The 19995-nt window shown below is 45.2% G+C and overlaps 1 protein-coding gene across 1 annotated transcript in view; it reads left to right on the top strand.

Annotated features, from left to right (window-relative positions):
- IMPDH2 (inosine monophosphate dehydrogenase 2) overlaps positions 1 to 19995 on the top strand; it is a 336137-nt gene that overhangs the window by 57462 nt on the left and 258680 nt on the right. The window contains exon 7 of the mRNA XM_078661802.1: positions 1824 to 2023. Coding sequence (XP_078517928.1) covers positions 1824 to 2023 — 200 coding nt within the window. The remainder of the gene's footprint in view (positions 1 to 1823; positions 2024 to 19995) is intronic.

Here is a 19995-nt window from a genome sequence, read left to right as displayed (position 1 = left end):
GAAAGCACTAGTCTGTCTCCTTACCACTTCCTGGACTCTGCTCACTGCAATCTGGGCACAGGTAGGCTGCAACTCACAAGATGGAGGAGAATGATTTGGGGTGCACCGAGCAAGGCATTAAGAGGCCTGGGCAGGTGTGAGAGGAGGGCTCAGAGTTACCTGGTACCTGAATAGCCAGTGGTCTGCTGGCCTGGGGTGGGGGCTGGGGAGCTGCTGCTCCTGTTCAGAATCTCCTAGGAGACAAACCGGCTCATTTCACACGCCTGTTCCTGGGTAACCGCATGCTCTAAAATTGTAAATCCATCCATACTATTTTGCTCTGACAAATTTGAGAGCAGAAAAGGAGCAATGGTTATACATGGGGAATTTCTGACTAATGTTCCTGGGCATGTAGTCTACAATATTTATCAGCACCCTGATCATACTGAGCACCTACTTTTATTTTTACCAGCAGTTTAGTTCCTTAAGATAATAATCAACTTCTCCTTTTTCTGATTGTACAGCCCAAAAATATTCCAAAATGTCACTAATATGGACATTTTATTATGCTGCTTTCTTCAACATCTAGGCATCTTGTTTGAAAGCCAAGAGGCTACTATACAACAGGCTCCTAATTAATATCCTTTTCCTTGTGGATTAAATATTACCCATCCTCTATTCAAAATAAAAAAACAGTACTAGCTCCTAGGTTTGAAACAAGTACCCTTGCACCTCACAAATGTCCAACTCGAAAGTTTGGAGCAATTAATATTTTAAACTACTTTCCATTTAATTAACATACTTTGTCTGGTTTATTTTTGGCCTCTCATTTATAAGTTAGTCCTCTGTTGGGTAACACACTGTGCAAGCAAATAGATCGAGCCGCACTGAGTGTTGTACTTAATAGATTTGAAGTACAGAATTCCTAGAATTGATCCAGTTATGGTGAAGGAGAATCTCTCCTCTCATGTGTGCTGTGCACATGTTTTTTCCTAACCTCTTGTGTGTACCTAAAGAGCACAAGAGTTTGCTTGGCAATATGGTCTCCTGTGTACAGATGCAAAGAGCAGTTTGTGGTTCTCCAACGTTCTCATAGCAGTTGACAATACTGGTTACCTACTGTTATTCACTAGTATCCGACATCTACACTTCCATATAGGCTTTTTAACCCTGTCTTGTATATATATTTTTATAGGGTATAGGATTAGGATGAAGGGCTTTAATCTGCCCCATACCTTATCCAACATTTTCCGTTAGTTATATTTTTACTCTGGACATACAAGTTGGTTTATTAGGAAATCCTAGATTTAACTTGTATAGTGAATATTGCCGTCTGATGGAAATAACCAGTTGCTCTTTAGACACCTAATACTCCTACGTACAGGTGATTTCTGTTGATTCTCATGTAGTAACCTTGTTGGAAAGAAATGTCCTAAATTGAGTCCTCATTCTTGCCTCTTAATCTGTTATAAATGGGCTGTGAACATTTTTCAAGCCATGTAGCTAATGTCTGAGAAGGTGAAAACTGCTTGATAGGAGTATCAGCACATTATTTTATAAGTGAAAACTGGATCTGCTCAAATATTCGTAATTTAATGTCTACACAGATGAATTTTGAGGAAGGTCTTGTGACGATCCTCCGTTTAATAACACCAAACTACTATTTCACTTAAGAGATGGGAATCTTTGAACACTGTTTTATAGCAGATAGGCAATTACGCCTTAAGGTCAATAGATGGAGATTTTGCATATCCGTTTTGCTTTTGTTCTGGCCAAGTTTTTTATTGGCATGATTTCTTTTTTGTTACAGCAGACATTTAACTATATTATTTTTCATCTATAAGGGAAGCTTCCAATTGTGAATGAGGAGGATGAGTTGGTAGCAATCATTGCACGGACAGATCTGAAAAAGAACCGGGATTACCCCCTGGCATCTAAAGATGCGAAGAAGCAGTTGCTGTGTGGAGCTGCCATTGGGACCCATGAAGATGACAAATATCGCCTGGATCTTCTAGCACAGGCAGGAGTGGATGTGGTTGTACTTGTAAGTTCCTTTATGTATTTCTTTAAGTAGGTGTTCAGCAGAGCACTTATTTTGTAATGCCTTCAGTGTAAGAATTGTTACATTAGTACAAATAAACGTCTTACATTTTTGCTTCTGCCATCACCATACCAAGTTAATCTCCATTTCCTCATTCTTTGTCAGTATGTGGGTGCAAGTATTATTTGCCTAGGAAGTTCAATGTTGGGTAGTGCAAAGTTGGGTAGTGCTTACAATTAAAGTTGCAGAAGGATTAAGCACAGTATTCATAATTAAAGTAATTCCAGAATGCTGGACCGGTTGCCAAGCGCCCCACATCCTGCAATCTCTGCAGTTACCTCCTTGGGTCCAATCAATCAGGGGGAATTGTAATTTCGCTACTCACCCGTTGGGGTCTCAAGGCCTTGGGGGTGGGGGTGGGAGCTGCTCCTCTCAGTCGAAGAGCCAGTTCTTGAGTGTCTTCCTGAAGTAGTTCGGGGAAGGGGTGTGTCTGATGTCTATTGGGAGCTCGTTCCAGGTGTTGGCTGTGATGTAGGAGAAGGCTCTTCCACCTGTTCCGGCTCTGCGGATGCGCTGGGTGGGTCCATTTGAAGCAGTTGGAGATGACGGCGTTGACCTGTCTGGTCCTTGAGAGGGAGGAGTCTAGTACGATACAGAGGTTTCGGGCGTGGTACGTGGGGGTGGAAGGGCTGCCGAGGGCGGTGGGCCAGCAGGTGTCCCATGCAGAGGGGGAGGGTCCAAGGATGAGTGCCTCCGGCTTCTCAGAGTTTAACTTCAGGCAGCTGCTGCTCATCCAGAATGCAACGTCCTTCCTTCTTCCCTTCCAGGAAGTGGAGTCTGGTGGTGATGCGGTCCTTGGTGAGGGAGAGGATGAGCTGGGTGTCGTGGGTGTAGGAAACTATGCGGAGTCCATGCTGTCAAACGATGGCAGAGAGCTGGGCCATGTAGATGTTGAAGAGCGTGGGGCTGAACGATGATCCATGGGCTACTCCGCAGTTGATTTCCGTGGGTTCGGAGAGGAAGGGTGGGAGTCTGATCCTTTGGGTTCTGTCTGTGAGGAAGGAGAGGATCCAGTTGAGGGCGGTACCCTGTAGGCCGGCATCGTGGAGCCTGGCGGTGAGTGTGCGGCGTAGAGTAGGATCAGGGCTGTGGTGTGTCCTTGGTCAAGAAGGGTGTGCATGTCGTCTGTGGCAGCGAGTAGAGCAGTCTCAGTGCTGTGGTTGCTGCAGAATCTGTATTGGAAGGGGTCGAGGATGGAATTTTCTTCGATGAAGTTTGTTAGCTGGGCATTGACTACCTTCTCGTGATTTTGGCTGCGAAGGGGCGGAGTGAGATGGGTCGGTAGTTCTTGCGGTCCATGGGGTCTGCTGAGGGTTTCTTGAATTCCTAGAATTTGTCCCTTTAGGTCTGCCAGAGGACAAGCGGCCATGGTGCCTTTCCATCATTTTTAGCAAGCCTATGTCACCTAGCTGGATCATGACTCTGGTCTCTTGTTACCTTTGTTACTTCGAGCCTTCTTCCAGGGGATATTCCTCAATATCTATAAGCACTGAATAGTCCGGCCCATGTGCGGGGACCCCGGAGCATTTGTATGTGTGTGTGTATAGATGTATACGGTGATGCCAGCACCTTTCAATTGATCTGCAGGACCAATTTGTATCGGAGATCATTTTCTTGCTGGCTATCACCCCTACTAGAAATTTGAGCAAAATCCAGGCTTTTTGCATAAAACACTTTTAATTTCTATAAAGTAGTTATCCCTTAATTCTAATTGATTAATTCTAAAATTTGGTCTTAAATCCAGGAATCGTTTTGCCTTTTTTTCCTAATCTGAGTTCTACAGCTGAAAGGTTTTTTAAACCGCTCCACCATTAAAACATGTTAAAATTCTGCTCAGAAGAGATTAACACTTTGATCTTCCCATTTATATATATGTAGCCTTTGGCCATACAAGCAATGGCAAACCCTAATTGAATCCATATTTAGCAAAATTATCTCCTGCAGCACTATGGATGGGACGAATGTCTCTCAGCCTGCAGCATGGCAACTGGGGCTGCTCACATCTTTGAAGTACAGTGGTTTGTATAAAAGCTAATTGAATGGAAACTAATTCTTTCACCAAGCGCGAGTGGTTTAATCTACAGACCTGAGTAGAATCTGTTGGACAAGAGACTTCAGAACCCGACTACTCTAGGTGAATTAAAGCATTCAAATCTTTGAAAGCTCTAGTGTGGGAGAAGAGAATTATTTGTATGTAACCATTTTTCTCCATTATTGGTATCTTTGAGAGATTCACTTGTAACCCACACTCCTTTTTAGATCTCGCCTTTTCCATTCCGAAGGAATGGAAAATGGAGAGATTTCTAGTGGTCAAAATACTCGTCAAACCAAGGGTTTTTCGGTGCGGTTTTCTTCGAGTTCACGTGAAATCACGTGACCACAAGCACGCGCATTTCCCCACCTCAAAGCCATCAGCGCCCCTCCCACAGGCTTACCCAGCGTGCGCTGGCTTCCCTTCTCCTCCCCCTAATTGCTTGTTTCCACGGCCGCGCTACATCAAAGGGCTCGGCTCCCCGCCCCCTGCTTCACGGACGCTTCTCAGGCCATCTGTTTTTCTCCTCTAAGCAGGCTCGCTCCCCGCCCCCTGCTTCATGGACGGACTTGTTTAAATATATGATGCTTAATGCTCGTATCTCCCTTCTGCCCTCCCTTTCATACCACTTCTCTATTTAACTCACCTCCATTTGCCTCATGTCCGGTGAGCAGGGAATTCCGTGTGTTTTTAAAATGTCTTTATCTCGGTTCTATCTCCATTATTTCCGCCTTCCTTCCCCCACTCGTATCTTCCTTCTGCCCTCTTTCATACCACCGCTCTATTTAACTCTCCTCCATTTGCCTCACGGTCTCCCGCTCTCTACATCTCCCTCCCTTGCCAGTTTGTTCTGTTATGCTCTGTCCTTTCATCTCGCACTTTTCCCTAATATATTGCATTTATCTTTCTTTTGTCACCTTTACATTGTTTTCTCAGTCTTTTTTTTATTTCTCTCTCTATCTCTCCTCTTGTTCTGTTTCTCCGTCTGTGAGCTTCTGCTTTGTTTCCTCTGTTTTCTCCCTCGTCTTTCTTCTATTTCTCTCGCTATCTCCATCTCTCGCCTTATATCCCTTCCTCCTCTCACCCCTTTCTCTTTCTTGGTCTCATCCCCCACCTCTTTCACTATGCCCACGCCTCGCTCTCTCCCGCACTTACAGTTCCCAGACAAACCTGACTGACTGTCCGCCTCTGAGAGCCCAGGAACCCTCAGGCTCTCGAGAGCTTAGGGGCCAGCTGTAGTTATTTTTTTGCAAAGTCTATGCTGAGAATCTGATTGCAGTTTATGGCCCCTGCTAACATTCCAACATAACACTTGGGAGAACGAAAAAGTAATTATCAACTGCAGATGTAACTTACTAATGCGAAAAATCTGCCTTACCAATGGACTATCTGCAGTACTTTGTTAATCTAGGAGTAATTAAAATGCACAGAACAAATAAAAACGCGCTCCTTTAAAGGTTATTCTCATTTTCACAGTATTTAGTTAAAAAACAAGCATTGGCATAGCCAATAGGTCTCGCCTTTGGGACCTTATAAGTGTTTAGCCAAGCACAAGTTGATGTTGCACCAAGGATATTGTGCTGCATAACTAAACACTTATAAGGTCCCAAAAGCGAGACCTATTGGCTATGCCAATGCTTGTTTTATGAGGTGTTGAAATGCACTGAGCTCTGTCTGAGCTGTTGAGCCACTGACAAAAGTTAGCTTTGTGTCTCTTCTTTGGCAGGAGTTTGGTTTACATTCGGGTGGATAGATTAGAAGTAGCTTGTAGGACGCTGCCTCTGTATATGGTATGCCACTAGGTGGTTATTACCATGGACAGAGTCCAGGTATTCCCCAAAAGTGTACAGGGCTCAATGTAAGAACCCGAAGCGCTCTTAGTAGTAGTGTGGGGTAGCAGCCTACACTCCTCTGGTTTAAGACGCACAACTCAAAAAGGAGATACACACCAATTTGGCAAAGTAAACTTTGTTTAGACTTTATTTTAAGACCAAGATCTTCATGATAAGGTAAGTATATTTAAAAAAAAAAAATACTTTTCACTTTTAAAAGTCGACACTTGGAACAATTTCTGAACAGTTCATTGTTATCCTATGGAGAAAAACAGTGTGATGATACAGGTAAATATCACATTTAGTCTTTGGGGGCCAAAGTTTAGCAAGGGTCAGGTGAGTACCTAAAGTGCACCACCAGCGGCACAGGGGCGGCCGGGTGCAGAGGTCCATATCTGGGTTCGTCCCATTACTCCAGTATTGGAACTTTCATAAATTCACATGCTTGAATCATTCGCCGTCTTCGAGATAAGAGTCTCAGGTGTATATATAAAAATAGCAATGCAAAGCCATTACAAACCAGAAACCAGGCCTAGGCCCAGTCCAGTTTTGTAACATATCCACCTCTGTTTTCAAAAGAGACTAATAAAATCAACAACCAATCAGATCAGCCTCACCCCCTAGAACCTTCCTTAGAGCACCTTGGACCCTCAGATGTTCTACTGCACATTGTGCTAGGGAGTCTCCACTGAGCTCTGCTCAGTTTTTCCTTATTCCATTACTCTTGAGTTTATTCAATGTTTTTTTTTAACTACTACGGCTTTGAGTTCTTTCTCTCTTCATCATGACTGACAAAGAGAAAAAAGGCCTTTTTAGAGCTTGAGCCACCTGCTCTAAAAAGAGGCTCCAGTGGATGACCCTCACAAGGACTGCATTTATTGCCTGTATCCAGATCACAGGGCCAAAGATTGCAAGATATGTCTTACCATTTCCACCAAAACCTTAAGGGACCGTGAGGGACGTTTCCTGACCTGACTCCAGAAGCTAAAGTCCAGGAGAGAGCCAGTCTCCAGTGACTATAGTGATGAGGCCTCATCTGCTTAGTCTTCAAGGAGATCACTTAAAAGGGGGAAATCTGACCCTTCTGAAGACCGTCCTGGTAAAGCCTCTGAAAAAACCTCTCATGGGCCTAACCGGCTTAGTCCAAGCAAATCTTGTCATCGAAGTGTAAAGGAGAGGGAAGGACTTACATCAGGAACGACTGCAGGGAGGAAATACAGCTCTGTACCTCCACCTTCTCCTCCTGAGGGAGGGAAACCCTTCAAAAAACCCTCCTCTGTTCCTACTGAGGGAACATAGGCTAAAACCGTCCCACCGTCGACGAAGAAGCAGTCGTTGTAGTTGACGTGCAGTGAAAAGGTACAGTCTCCTCAGCCCACTCCTGTTTCGACAACTGGATCGTCGCAGAGAGTTTCCTTGCTTTCAACGACCACATGTCAATGTCCACCATTGACAGCGGTGATGACGGATGCTGGGTCAGCAGTTACAACGGCAAGAATGACGACGGCGGCTGCGGTGACGGCGCATCAGCAAGGACAACAACTGCACCGGCGTCTACTGTAATGACGGTATCGGCGAGAGAAAAAAATTCCGAGGAGATGATCAAAAGAGGCCTATAACTCCTGAACAAACTTCCCCTAGCAAAGTGACACCTCTACCTCCTCTTCTCCTAGAGGAAGAAGATTTGGATGACGAAAGTCAATTTGGTTACGCACATAGCCCTTCGGAACTGCACATTAAGTGCCAAGATCTGGATTCTGAAGACTGATATGTAGATGAACAGGACTATGATCCTCCCCAGGACTACCATAGAGGTTATCACAGTTCATGGTCTGACTATAAACTGAGATTTTCTACACGGTCTTTAGCTCGGCAACAAGTCTCAGTTTCTTCTGGTCCACCTGCGGGGCTTCCACCCCTTGGCTGCCTCCACCACCACTGCAATTGATAGAGGATCCACCACCAGCTGCTCCCCTTATCCAGGATGATACCTCAGATGACCAGGGAGATGCAGATCTCCTGGACCCACATATGAATTGGGATATTATTCCTACTCCTGCTTCTCCTTCACCAGTTCCAGTAGATTCTCCACCTGGCGACATAGGCGGTTTCCACAATCTGCTAGAAAGGGCAGCCAAATGGTTTGATCTGCCTATGCCTTCTGTGCAGTCCGAGTGTTTATCACTTTAAGGAGCCTTTTAAAAAGAAGTCTGTAAGAACAATTCCCATGGGCTGAAAGTCATGAAGACCCTTGCCACGGTGGTCCCGGTGCTTCCTTGATTAGAGAAGAAATATAAAGCCCCGGAGGATAGCCCAGCTTGCTTTCTGAGTCAGCTGTAACCGGACTCTGTTATATCACGGGCAGCGCAGAGGAAGTTAAAAAATCCGGCAGCTCCTCTAACATCTCCGGACAAAGAAGGCAATACTGGTAAGAGGTTTTCATTTATGTCAAGCCTGCTTGTCAAAGTGGCTAATGCATTAGCCATGTTGGGCCGCTACGACCACCAGATGTGGTATGATCTATCTCTACCTCGACCAACTGGCCAATTTGGCCACACGTTGGAATTTGTTCATCCTCCTACAACCAACCCCCTTTGCTCCAGCTTATCACAACATCTTCGTCTCCTGTGCCTAGAAGTGCAACAAATGCTGCAGAAAGGGCCGATAGAACCGGTCCCTTACTCCCAGAGAGGACAGGGTTTCTACTCCTGGTTCTTTCTAGTTCGAAAGACTGTCGAAAGGTGGTGCCCTATTCTAGACACTTTGGACCGAAAGTGGATGCGTATTTTCATGTTCCCATCCATCGCACAGGAAGTCCCTTCGCTTTACAGTAGCCAAGAGCAACTTTCATTTCAAGGTCCCCCCCTTCAATCCTCAGATCGTCACCAAGGATCTTTACAAAGGTGCTAGCTCCGGTAGTGGCTTTCCTAAGAAAACCGCAGCACAAGGTTTTCCCCTAGCTGAACGACTGGTTGCTAAAGGCTCCTACCAAGGCAGCAACCGAGAATTCGGTGGCAGTTTGTACAAAGCTGTTCAAGAGTTTGGGTCTTATCCCCAACAGAGAAAAGTCAAATTTCTGCCCATCCAAAAACGCCAAATTCCTGTGAGCCATATTGGACACTTCCCTAAACAAGGCATTTCTGTCACTGGAAAGACGAAACCAACTGATGTCGATGGCCCATCTAATTCTAACAAGGTCACTTTCAGTGCGCCTTTACAAGTCCCTTCTGGGATCCATTTTGTCTTGCATTCCTCCAATACCTCACTGCAGGCTACGTATGCGTCCTCTTCAGGAGCAACTGGACTTACAGTGGCTTCAAGTGGAACGATCTTTCGAGGACATGTTCAAGATCACTGTGCCAATGAAAGAAGCCGCTTCATGGTGGATTCACGAGGAGAACATTTCCCAGGGTGTCTCCTTCATGGTCACCCCAGCTCCTCAGATAATTACAACCGATGCATCGCTGGAGGTCTCGGGAACTATCTTCTGGGAATAGGCGATCTTAAATGGGGTCTCACTGAAGGCGGAGCATCTCCCAGGGAGTCTCAATGAGACAGCAGACACACTAAGCAGGCTAAAATCTGTCAGCCACGAGTGGGAGCTGAACCAGTAGACACTGGCGAAATTTTCCATCCATGGGGCGACCGCCCATAGATCAAGAAATGACGGTCCTTCGCAAGCTGGCATCACCATCCAGGATCCTCGGGGAATGCGTTTTCGATGGCCTGGTCAGGCGCCTTGGTTTACGATTTCCCCCCATTACTCTGATCCCGAGACTTCTCAGGAAGTTAAAAACTGAACCCTGCAAAATGATCCTAATAGCACCGTCCTGGCCTTGCCAGTACTCGTACACGGAGCTTATTCTTTTATCTTTGGAGCAACTGGTTCCCTTGAATCCTATTCCTTCTTTACTGACTGTCCCAGGGCCAAGTACTGCATCAGGATCCCTGCAATTATCAGCGTCGCTCCTGAGCACAGTTTCTCTAATTCAAGCTCTCCACAGAATGTAGACACATCCTTTCTCAGGTGTGTGCTCAAAGTACAAACCAAACCTACCGGATGAAGTGGAAGAGGTTTTGTCACTGGTGCAGAGAATCAGGACTTCACTCCTTCTCTTCTTCGGCACATGAAATCCTGCCTTACATTCTTTCCCTGGCAAAGGCTGGCCTTGGTCACTCATCGTACTAGACTCATCTATTAAAGTTCATCTTGCGGCAATCTCTCGCTACAGAAGGACATCTTTAGGCCCTTCGCTCTGGTCAGCAAAGATAATTAAGCAATTTATGAAAAGAGCTTTTTCAAGCCTTCCCTCCGGTGAAACCTCCTCCACCACTGTGGCACCTTAATGTGGTTGTGACTCAGCTCATGGAACATCCCTTCGAGCCTATAAACAAAGCAGACTTGAAATTCCCGTCATGGAAGGTGTCCCTTCTTGCTTTGACAGCAGCTAGATGCGTTAGCGAATTGCAGGCTCTCAATATCCAGGAATAGTTTAAGAATGAGACCGTAGTACTTCGTACCAATCCTAAGTTCATCTGAAGGTGCCTTCCGATTTTCACTTAAATTAACCTGTGGTCCTTAAGACTTTTTTCCCCTCAACCTAAGACTCCAGCTGAGAGATCACTTGACATTCAGCATTGACTGAAGTTCTATCTACAAAGAACTAAAGATTTCAGGAAGTCACCTCAGCTCTTTGTGGCTTACAGCGCTCCTCATAAAGGTTTTCCCCCTTTCCAAACAGGGCATTGCACGTTGGATTTCAGCTCTAGACAATATTGTCATCAATTGCTGGGAAGCCCCTCCAGGGGAAGGTCTGGGCTCACTCCATAAGGGCAATCTCTTTCTCTATAGCCCTCTTTGATGGGGTACCTATCCGGGACATCTGCTGGGCAGCAACCTGGAAAAGTATCCATACCTTCACCAGACATTACTGCTTGGATTCTTCGACACACAGCGACACTGCAGTGGGCCAAGCAGTCCTGAGGAACCTGTTTCAGTAAGCGGTGAGCTTTCCCTCTCATCCCTCCTTCCGTTTCCTTCATAAGTTCCTTGCACATTCTTTGATAAAGGTCATTGCTTTTTTTTTTTTAAACAATTTTTATTGTTAAGAAAAATAAACATTGGGCATTCTCAAGATTTACATTGTACATATCAATCGAGCATAGTTAATAAGGCGATACATAGTGGCCATAGCAGGTCATCTCAATGGAACATCAATATTGCAATCATTACGTTGATAAAACACAATTTTCCCACTTCAGGACTACCCCAACCCCCCTCCGTATTAATCCGAATCATTATCACTTTCCATCTGTGGTCGTTCACAAATAAATCCTCTATATTCATTCCAGGCTCCCCAAATTTTTGCCCACAGGTCATTGCTTTTTTGACTGAGTTTGCATACTTGAGTATTTTATATGAACGTTGATATCTTTGTTTCCCTTCTACTTCTTTGGATTTTAGTGTGTTAGACTTTTTATAGTCTTAAAGTTTAAAAAAAATAAAAAAAGGGTAGAGGCGTCCAAATTGACTAGCAGCAGAGGCTCTGGGTTGCATTACAAAGGAGGCAGGCCTTTGAAGCTTCCCCTTCGAGGACTGGGCTCATTGTGGGGGAGGAGGTGACACACCTCTGCTCTCTGGGACCAGAAATAATGCACATCTCCACCGACAGGCCCAGAAACATGTCTGTATGTGGCAGTTTGCTTAAAGCCAGTGTGTGGCCACATTAGGGTTGGTAGGTTTTCAGGGGGCACCTCTGATGTGCCCTCTGAGTACGTTACTTTAAATCCCAGATTGGCATCCGTGTGGGTGTCAGTCAAAAGTCTTTATTCAGCTTCATACCAGCCATAAGAGTGCGGCATAAAAACCATTTCAGACAAAATTACAAAGAAAAATACAGACCTCTAATAATAAATCCATGACCGTAGCAGTTTCAGGTATCAAAATATCAATATCATAAGCAATTAATTCCACAAAGAAACATCTTCAAACCGGAGCACAAGATATAAATGAGATCATAAAATCATTTCCCAACAATGTCCCATAGCAGAACAGCCGAGGAGATGTACCTGTAGATCATTAGACAGGTAAATTCATCTTCTAAAAGCTCAAGGTGATATAATGCAGCCTGACACTTTCTTATATTTAAGAATTGCGATTCTCCTATTAACATGCCTAGAGAATCTAGATTTCATTAAAGACACGGAGGCTCACATTTTGCAATGACTTTTAATTGCAGATCCAAGCCAGTCGCATCACAATATAAAGGTTCCAATAAGAACACTGAGATGAAGTAATAGACAAAACATAGCAACTATCAGCCTCTTTTAAATCAGGCGAAGAAAGAAGATGTAGTAGTTTCCAGAAGATTCAAAGTGGAAGACAAACGAGAATGAAGAAGTCAACCAGGCGGTTTCTTGGTGATGAAACATCCAAAGTAGTTTAAGTAGAAGGATTACCTGAAAGAAAGGAGACAATAAAAATTGTATCCTAGATAAAAAGGTAATCATAAACAAACAAATCCTGAAAAAAGAATTGAACATTTTAATATAAATATAAATAAATATAAATATATATATAAATATAAAATACATTATATTCAAGTGATACTCGGAATATAAATATTATATCCACAACCAAACAGGGAACGGGATGGGTGGGATAATGTGAGCCTCCGTGTCTTTAATGAAATCTAGATTCTCTAGGCATGTTAACCACATCGATGCTCAGCATATTCCCCTCCTATGCTGAAAATTGTTGATTCCCATTGTTTCATGACGAGCTGGGCTCGTCATGAGCGTGCGAGGAGGCTACTGTCATGAGTGTGGAAGGGGTTAATAGGAGAATCGCAATTTCATTACAAGAACGGAGGCCACATTATGCATGTTGGTAGCCCTGTAAAACTACATTAGACAGGTGTTCAATAGGTTTACAATAATGTCTTGCAAAGGTATTAGCATTAGACCAGTCGGCAGCTTTAAGGATATCATCCAACTTACCTCCGGACCAAAGAGACTTACTTGCCATGGCACCTCTAACAGAATGAGCTTGAAATTTGGATATATCAATACCAGCTAGGGACATAGCAGATTTAACCCATCTGGCAATCGAGGTGGAGGAAATAGCCTTATGAGGTTTTACAAAGGAAATGAGAAGCTGATTCTCATTAAGTGGACGAAGGTTAGACATTGTCATATCATACGCTTTCATACATTCAACAACACAAAGTTTTGGAGAAGGATCGAAACGAGGATAAAAAATTGACTCCGACATGGTCTTTGTTCTTCTATAGATTTCAAATTTAACTCCAAATAAATTATAAGACCTATTAGAGATCTCTAGAGCTTTAACATCAGAAACTCTACGACAGGAGATAAGGCAAAGAAGAGTTGCGAGTTTAAAAGAGAAATTTTCTGCTCAAAAAAGAATTATCCGGCCAGGAAGTGAAAAGATCTAGAATTAAATTCACATCCCAGAGAGAATCCTATTTTGGTCTCGGGTCTCGGTTCCAATCGGCAGAAACGTTAGACTTCCCTGGGTCGTATTCCGCTCTGAGAGCAATTTCGTGTTCTAAACAGAACATCCAAAGTTTCTTTGCTAGGTTCGAAAGGTCGGCAGACTTGGTACCTCCCAACCGATTGATGTAGGCCACTGCTGAAACATTGTCCATTTTCAGAACAACCGATCTCCCTTGAATTGAGTGCTTGAAATTCATAAGGGCGTATAGGCCCGCAGTAAGTTCTAGGAAATTGATGTGGTGAGATGACTCCTCCTGAGACCAAATACCACCGATATTCTGGTCTAGGAAACAAGCACCCCAACCATGTAGGGAAGCGTCTGATTCCAGCACAAAATCCGGTTCCGAACCGAAAATTGCTTTCCCATTCCAAGCTTCCAGGTTTTCTAACCACCAATTCAGTTCTGTTTTGGCTTCTAAATCTAGGGTGATTAGGTCTTCGTACCAAAGACCGGATCTCAACGCCCTTCCTTTTATCCTTTGCAAAGCTCTGTAATTCAGAGGGCCTGGGAAGATGGCCTGAATGGAAGAGGATAAGAGACCTAGAAGTCTTGCCAATTCCCTTAAAGGGATGTCCTCCTGTCTTAAGACATGACAAATCTCTTTCTTGATCTTCGAGATTTTTGAAGGAGGTAAAAGGAGGCACTTGGAGGTGTTTAGAGTAAAACCCAAAAACTCCAGAGATTTGGAGGGGGTTAGAATAGATTTCTCTTTGTTGACAATGAAGCCTAGACTTTCTAACAGATTCATGACTATTTCCAGGTCTATAAGAATCTGAGTCAGGTCTTGAGACATTATCAAAATGTCGTTGAGGTAAATAATAAGCCGAATTCCTCGTTCTCTTAGGAAGGAAGCTACTGCTCTCATTACCTTGGTAAAGCACCAAGGGGCGGAGGAAAGCCCGAAGGGGAGAGCCTTGAACTGATAAAGATGATTTTTCCAGAGAAATTGTAGGTAAGGTTGATGTATTTCCGCCATCGGGATAGTGAAGTAGGCATCCTTCAAATCTAGTTTTACTAACCAATCTTCTTTTTGAAGAAGGTCTCTTAGGAGATGTATTCCTTCCATTTTGAAGTGCCTGTAAACCAGAAATTTGTTGAGGTCCTTCAAATTTATAACCGGTCTCCAACCTTTTCCTTTTTTCTCCACAAGGAACAAAGAGCTTACGAAGGTTAGAGAATCTAAAGGAACTTCTATTATCGCTCCTTTCTCGAGCATAGAGTAGATCTCTTCCTCTACTATCTTCTCTTTTTCTATTGAAATAGGAATATCCCTCGGTAGAGAAGTTTGAAATGGAATTTGAGTGAAATCTATCATAAAGCCTGTCACTGTGGACAGGACCCAAGGGTCTTGTGTTATTTCTTCCCACTTTTTTGAAAAAAGTTTGTCTCCCTCCCACCTTCGGAGGGGTAGAAGGGGAAAGTAAAAGCTTGGAACTTACTTTGAGTATTTGACGAGAATGAAGCTCGTGATCTTGTGCCTCTGGCTCTGTTCCCTCTTCCACGGTAGAAGCCGTTGTTATAATTATTTTGCTGTCCTCCTCTTCCGTAGGGACGTGATCTTTGATAGGGCCTCTGATTAAACCGGCCGGAAGAAAGGCCCCTTCTCCCGGCCCTTCCAAAAACATTATTGCTGACTACTCTCTTAATATTCTTTTGTGCTTTATCAAGTGCAGTAAAGGTTGAGACGTACTTTCCCAAAGATCTTATAAGCTCTTCACCAAAGAGCAGGCCTTTTGGGTTCGAGGATGGCTCTTTCTCAGCCATATCCGTAAGTTTAGGGTCTAGTTTAAAAAGGATGAGTCTACGTCTTTCGGCGTTAATGCTGGAATTGGCATTACCTAAAAGAATGAGGGCTCTTTGACTCCAGCCCCTTATAAGGTCTGTATCAAGTTGGGTACCATTAAGGTAACACTCCTCGGCGGAGTCAAGAATCCTGCTTAGTGGACCAAGTACATCCAGTAGGCGATCTTGGCATCCTTTAAAGGCTTTTTCAAGACCCTTTCTGGGGTCGCGCCCAAGTCTAAAGAGGTATTTAATTAATTCTGGATCCATGTTCGGAGCATAACATGCTTTTTCATCGATTGAGGGTCTAGAACACTCAGCCCTTAGAATATTTCTTGTCCCTCTTTCGAGGGGGAAACAAATCCACTTTTTTTTTTTTTTAAACCTTTATTAGCATCAAAAGGATATACAATTCTAGGCCTACAACCAAATCGGCCGGCATCAATATGTAAAGCGGTCAAGGGTTCCAAGGCAAACAGTACAGATTCAATCAGCAAAAAGCAGAGGCAAAACAATCGTAAAAAAGGGAGGAAGACACCTAGGAACCAGACGGCCAAGAAACAGGAGCAAAAAAAAAAGGTTAATTTTATAATATGGGGATAAGGAATACGATAGGCTCACTTTCAATATAGAGGCGTCCGAAGTCCCAAAACCATCCTCAGCGACACTAAGGGGGCACGGGGCTGCAATACAGGAGAGGCAACACAGTACACACCGGGAGACAGGACATTTTAGACATAATCGACACGTGTTCATTATCATCTTTACATGCCCACCACCCAAACCACAGCCAAGCCAGGACAGAGGGATCGGACAAACATTACATCAAAACTAACCCGTCATAGTGACCTCTAGGAAAAGGGGGGGGGGCAGGAAAAGGGGAAAGAGGGGGAAAAGAGGGGGAGGAGAGGAGGACAAAGCGGAAAATTGATAAAAGGAAAGAAACACAAAAACAAAATAAAGAAGACCACGCCGAAACAGGCGTCCCGTGGCGAGAGTACAGGAGAAAACAGGAGCATCCATAACAAGGAGGGTACAGCAATTGAGACGAAAAGTAACCAACCCAGAGGAGGAGGATCGACGACGCCACATACCCCACCCCGAACATACGACGGGATGCAAGAACAGACGCGGCATTACTATGAAGAGATACAAAAGGGCCATAGAACCATAAAACAAACAACAAATAGATCCCGACCCACCCATCCCACCCTGCACCCCTGTAGAAGGCTATGGCCTACCCTTCAGACAGCGTGCCTGTCGCCCTAAACCAGAACCCGAAATATAGCAAGAAAGAAAGAGAGAAGAACGAGACAAAAAGAAACATAAACATAAATGGAGAAAACAGGAGGGAGGAGCATGAGAACAAAAATCAATACGGTCGGCCGCAGCCCTCCGCCCAACCCAACAATTGCAGCAAAAACAGACCAGGACGACACCCTCTCAAGCGCCATAAAACTTACAGAGGAGAGGACCTCCCACCGCGCTATGGGTACAAACAATCGCGCCACGAAGTCGTACAGCAAGAATCCCCATGAGTCGCGCATATCACCCCCATCCCCTCCGAACCACAAATTCCACCCACCACATGACAATGTAAAGTGAGCTACTCAATACAAGACCAGCACACAATCGAAAACATTTTTCACTGCCATGTAGACAAGGGGGGTCAATCGGTCCGCAAGTGAACAAAAGTCCGAGTAGAGAGTTTATGAGCATCAGCAAGCGGAGCACGGGTGATGAAGAGCAGGAGATTAGTTTCGCCGTTCGGGAAAGCGAGGGGTTCTCTGCAATAGACAAATGCGAAGCCATCGGTGCAGGCGCAGGCGGCAGTCCACCAATATTCCCGGGCATCCCAGCCGAACAGGACCGCGGCACAATGACCAAGTCCCTGGGGTCAGAACCTCGAAAAGCAGGGAGCCCCAAAGTCAACGGCACACCAAATGATCGTCGATCAGCGGCGGCAACACTTGCAGCAGTCGAGGGGGGCGAGGCAATGGAGTCTCTGAAACAAGAGGGAGGCAAGAAGAAACGGCTGCTCAAAATGGCGGCAGATCGTGGCGGGCTCACGGGGACATCGGGGCCCAGGAATGCGCGCAGGGATCGCAGAGCTTCCAGGATATCTGAGGGTAAGCTCACGCTCATCAGACCAGACCCCCGCGCAATCAGGCAACCCAAGCCCGCCGCCACGAGGCGATACAAGTTCCAGATGGTTGGCCGCCATTTCGCGAAGTCAGCCCAGTCGCCACCCTCCACGACTCTCAAACAATTCCAAAATGTAGGACTTTACAGAGCTCCGGGGGGCTCCCAGCAACGGCAGCCTTGGTGCAGAAAGGATGTCCGCCCAATGCGGGTCTCCGCCTACGCCAGCACCGGCGCCCCAAACAAGCAGAGTCCGGGCGTAGAGGTCCAGAGCCGCCGGACACAGCAGCGGCGGGGGGGACCCCCTCACAGAATCAGTCCCTGGTGCATCTCACCCACTTCAGCCTCGCGGCCACCAGGGCAGGCCCGGATCAGGATCGCCGGGATGTTCGCACAACGGCTCTCATCATTGGTTCACTCTCTCGACCGGGGCCGACAGTCGTCGGATCCCACAGGCTAGGTCCCGGTCTAGGTTCCACGGAGGCCCCGGTCTGGCGGAGGGCACAACTTCGGAACCGCTGCACGTCAAAACCTCCGGGCCAAACGGTAAGTGCAAGTGAGGTGTCCCGTCTCCAATTCTACGATGTGTCGTCACCGGACAGGATACGATACAGGATAGACTATCAGGCCGGAGGGCTGCGGGAGCCGAGCTAAAAGGCGACCATTACGCTCGCGAGCTTGGCTCCTCCCCCACGAATCCACTTTTTAATAAATTTGGATACATGCTCCTGGGGAGACCATAGTGTAGAACGGGGATGCTTTAGATTAAGGGGGGAAAACATCTCCTCTCCCAAGGGGTTTAGGATAGAATCTTTAGATGTAGAGGGGGGTTCGTCCTCCTCATCAAAAATTCCAACATCCCCATCATCCAAGTCCAGAACGTATTCGTCTGGATCCATATCATCGTCATCATCGGAGCCCTCCTGGTAGTATTGAGCACTTTGAGATAGTGAGCCAATAAGGGCATCCAAGGTATTTGGGCCGCAAGGGGCACCCGAAGGAAGTGAGTCATAGAAGACATCTCTATTATTTGAGGTGTAAGGACCTCCCAAGAATTTTGTGATGCTAGGACCACCGGCAATATCAGAGGTGCTAGGACCTCCTGTGCTCACCTGCATTTCGGTAGAAATGTTATTTTTCTTTGTACGTTTTGCTCCCATTTTTTGTCCGACAAACATATCAGACACTTCTTCTTGGGAATGAAGAGGTCTTTTATAAGGGGCAAAATGAGCAAAGGTCTCCCTTAAACAGGATTTCATTTCTTTTTGGATCATGGATCGATAATCCTCTTTATTAAAGGTAGGAATTGTAGCATTATTACCGTCTGAGTCAGAAGCATTATCCATCTTGACTTATATAATAATACCCCTTTTTTTTTGTTGTGCAAAATGCTATTTGGGCGTAGGAATAAAGGTATAGAAGTCTCTATAACCCCTGTTTCATAAGACCTGGTGCCCTTAAATTCTCTATTTGTATTGAAGGTCAAAGTCGCAACGCTGAGATGCCTCCAAACAGCTGAAAATCAACTGTCAGCCGATTGAGGAAAGTCCCTAGGCGAGACACTCACGAAGCGTGAGACTCGCCGAGGTACTTTCCTCTAAAGCGCGTCATGAAGACTGCCTTCGGCTTTCGGATGAAGAGAAGGCATTGCCGGAGGATGGCCAGTGAGGGAAAAGGCTCCGTGGTAATAAGGCGGTAAGCGGCTGGGTCAGGCATGCAGTGCTTCGTTTCAGGTGAGCGCCTCAGACTACAACACGCGCATATCGGGCTTACTGCAGGCCCTTCCGCGGTGAACAGCAGGCGCGCGGCCCGTGTGGGTCAGAACGTGAACAAACATCGACGGGGAAAGGATATATGCATTGCGGGACAACTCTAGTGTCACATGCGCTCCAAACTAAAGTGAAACTCTACGAACGGTACGACGCAATCACGGGGCAGCCTAAATCTAGAGAAGGTAATCTTCTAGCACAATATCGAACACTATATCCTTAAAAGAGATAAAACGAAATCGACAATGCTAGAATATAAGAGGGTATAAAGGAGGGGGGAGGATCTCCATAAATTGCAGATCCGGGGAGGATGGAGGGTAGAAAGTGGGGTTAAGGCCACAGAAGGACAAATCGGAATTAATCAAAGACAAGGTAATGTTAAGGATTAACTTGCCTTAAGTTAAAACCTCCCCAGGGATAAATATCTAACAGGTTAAAGCTAAAAAACCTTATATTGGAGAGAATGAAGTGAGCTACTTATCTGCTTGGAGCCGCATTTAAAAGAGGCTGATGGTTGCTATGTTTTGTCTATTACTTCATCTCAGTGTTCTTATTGGAACCTTTATATTGTGATGCGACTGGCTTGGATCTGCAATTAAAAGTCATTGCATAATGTAGCCTCCGTTCTTGTAATAAAATGTTAAAAGGAGTATTAAAGAATGCCTTGGGTTTGTATAAAGTTTACAAAAAAACATAAAATGTAAGATGCTCTGGACTGACTCGGAGTCATATGGGCATAGGTTGAGTTTGAAATCACAAACATTGCGTGGATATGAGATGCCAAACCTGAACCTTGTTATGTTATGTTATTTGTGTCTTTTATAGCGCGCGGCTACTCG

This window comes from Lissotriton helveticus, chromosome 9 (assembly GCF_964261635.1).
Source record: "Lissotriton helveticus chromosome 9, aLisHel1.1, whole genome shotgun sequence".
Classification (NCBI taxonomy): Eukaryota; Metazoa; Chordata; class Amphibia; order Caudata; family Salamandridae; genus Lissotriton; species Lissotriton helveticus.
The sequence above is the reverse complement of the archived record's forward strand: the minus strand, read 5'-3'. Positions and strand labels throughout refer to the sequence as shown.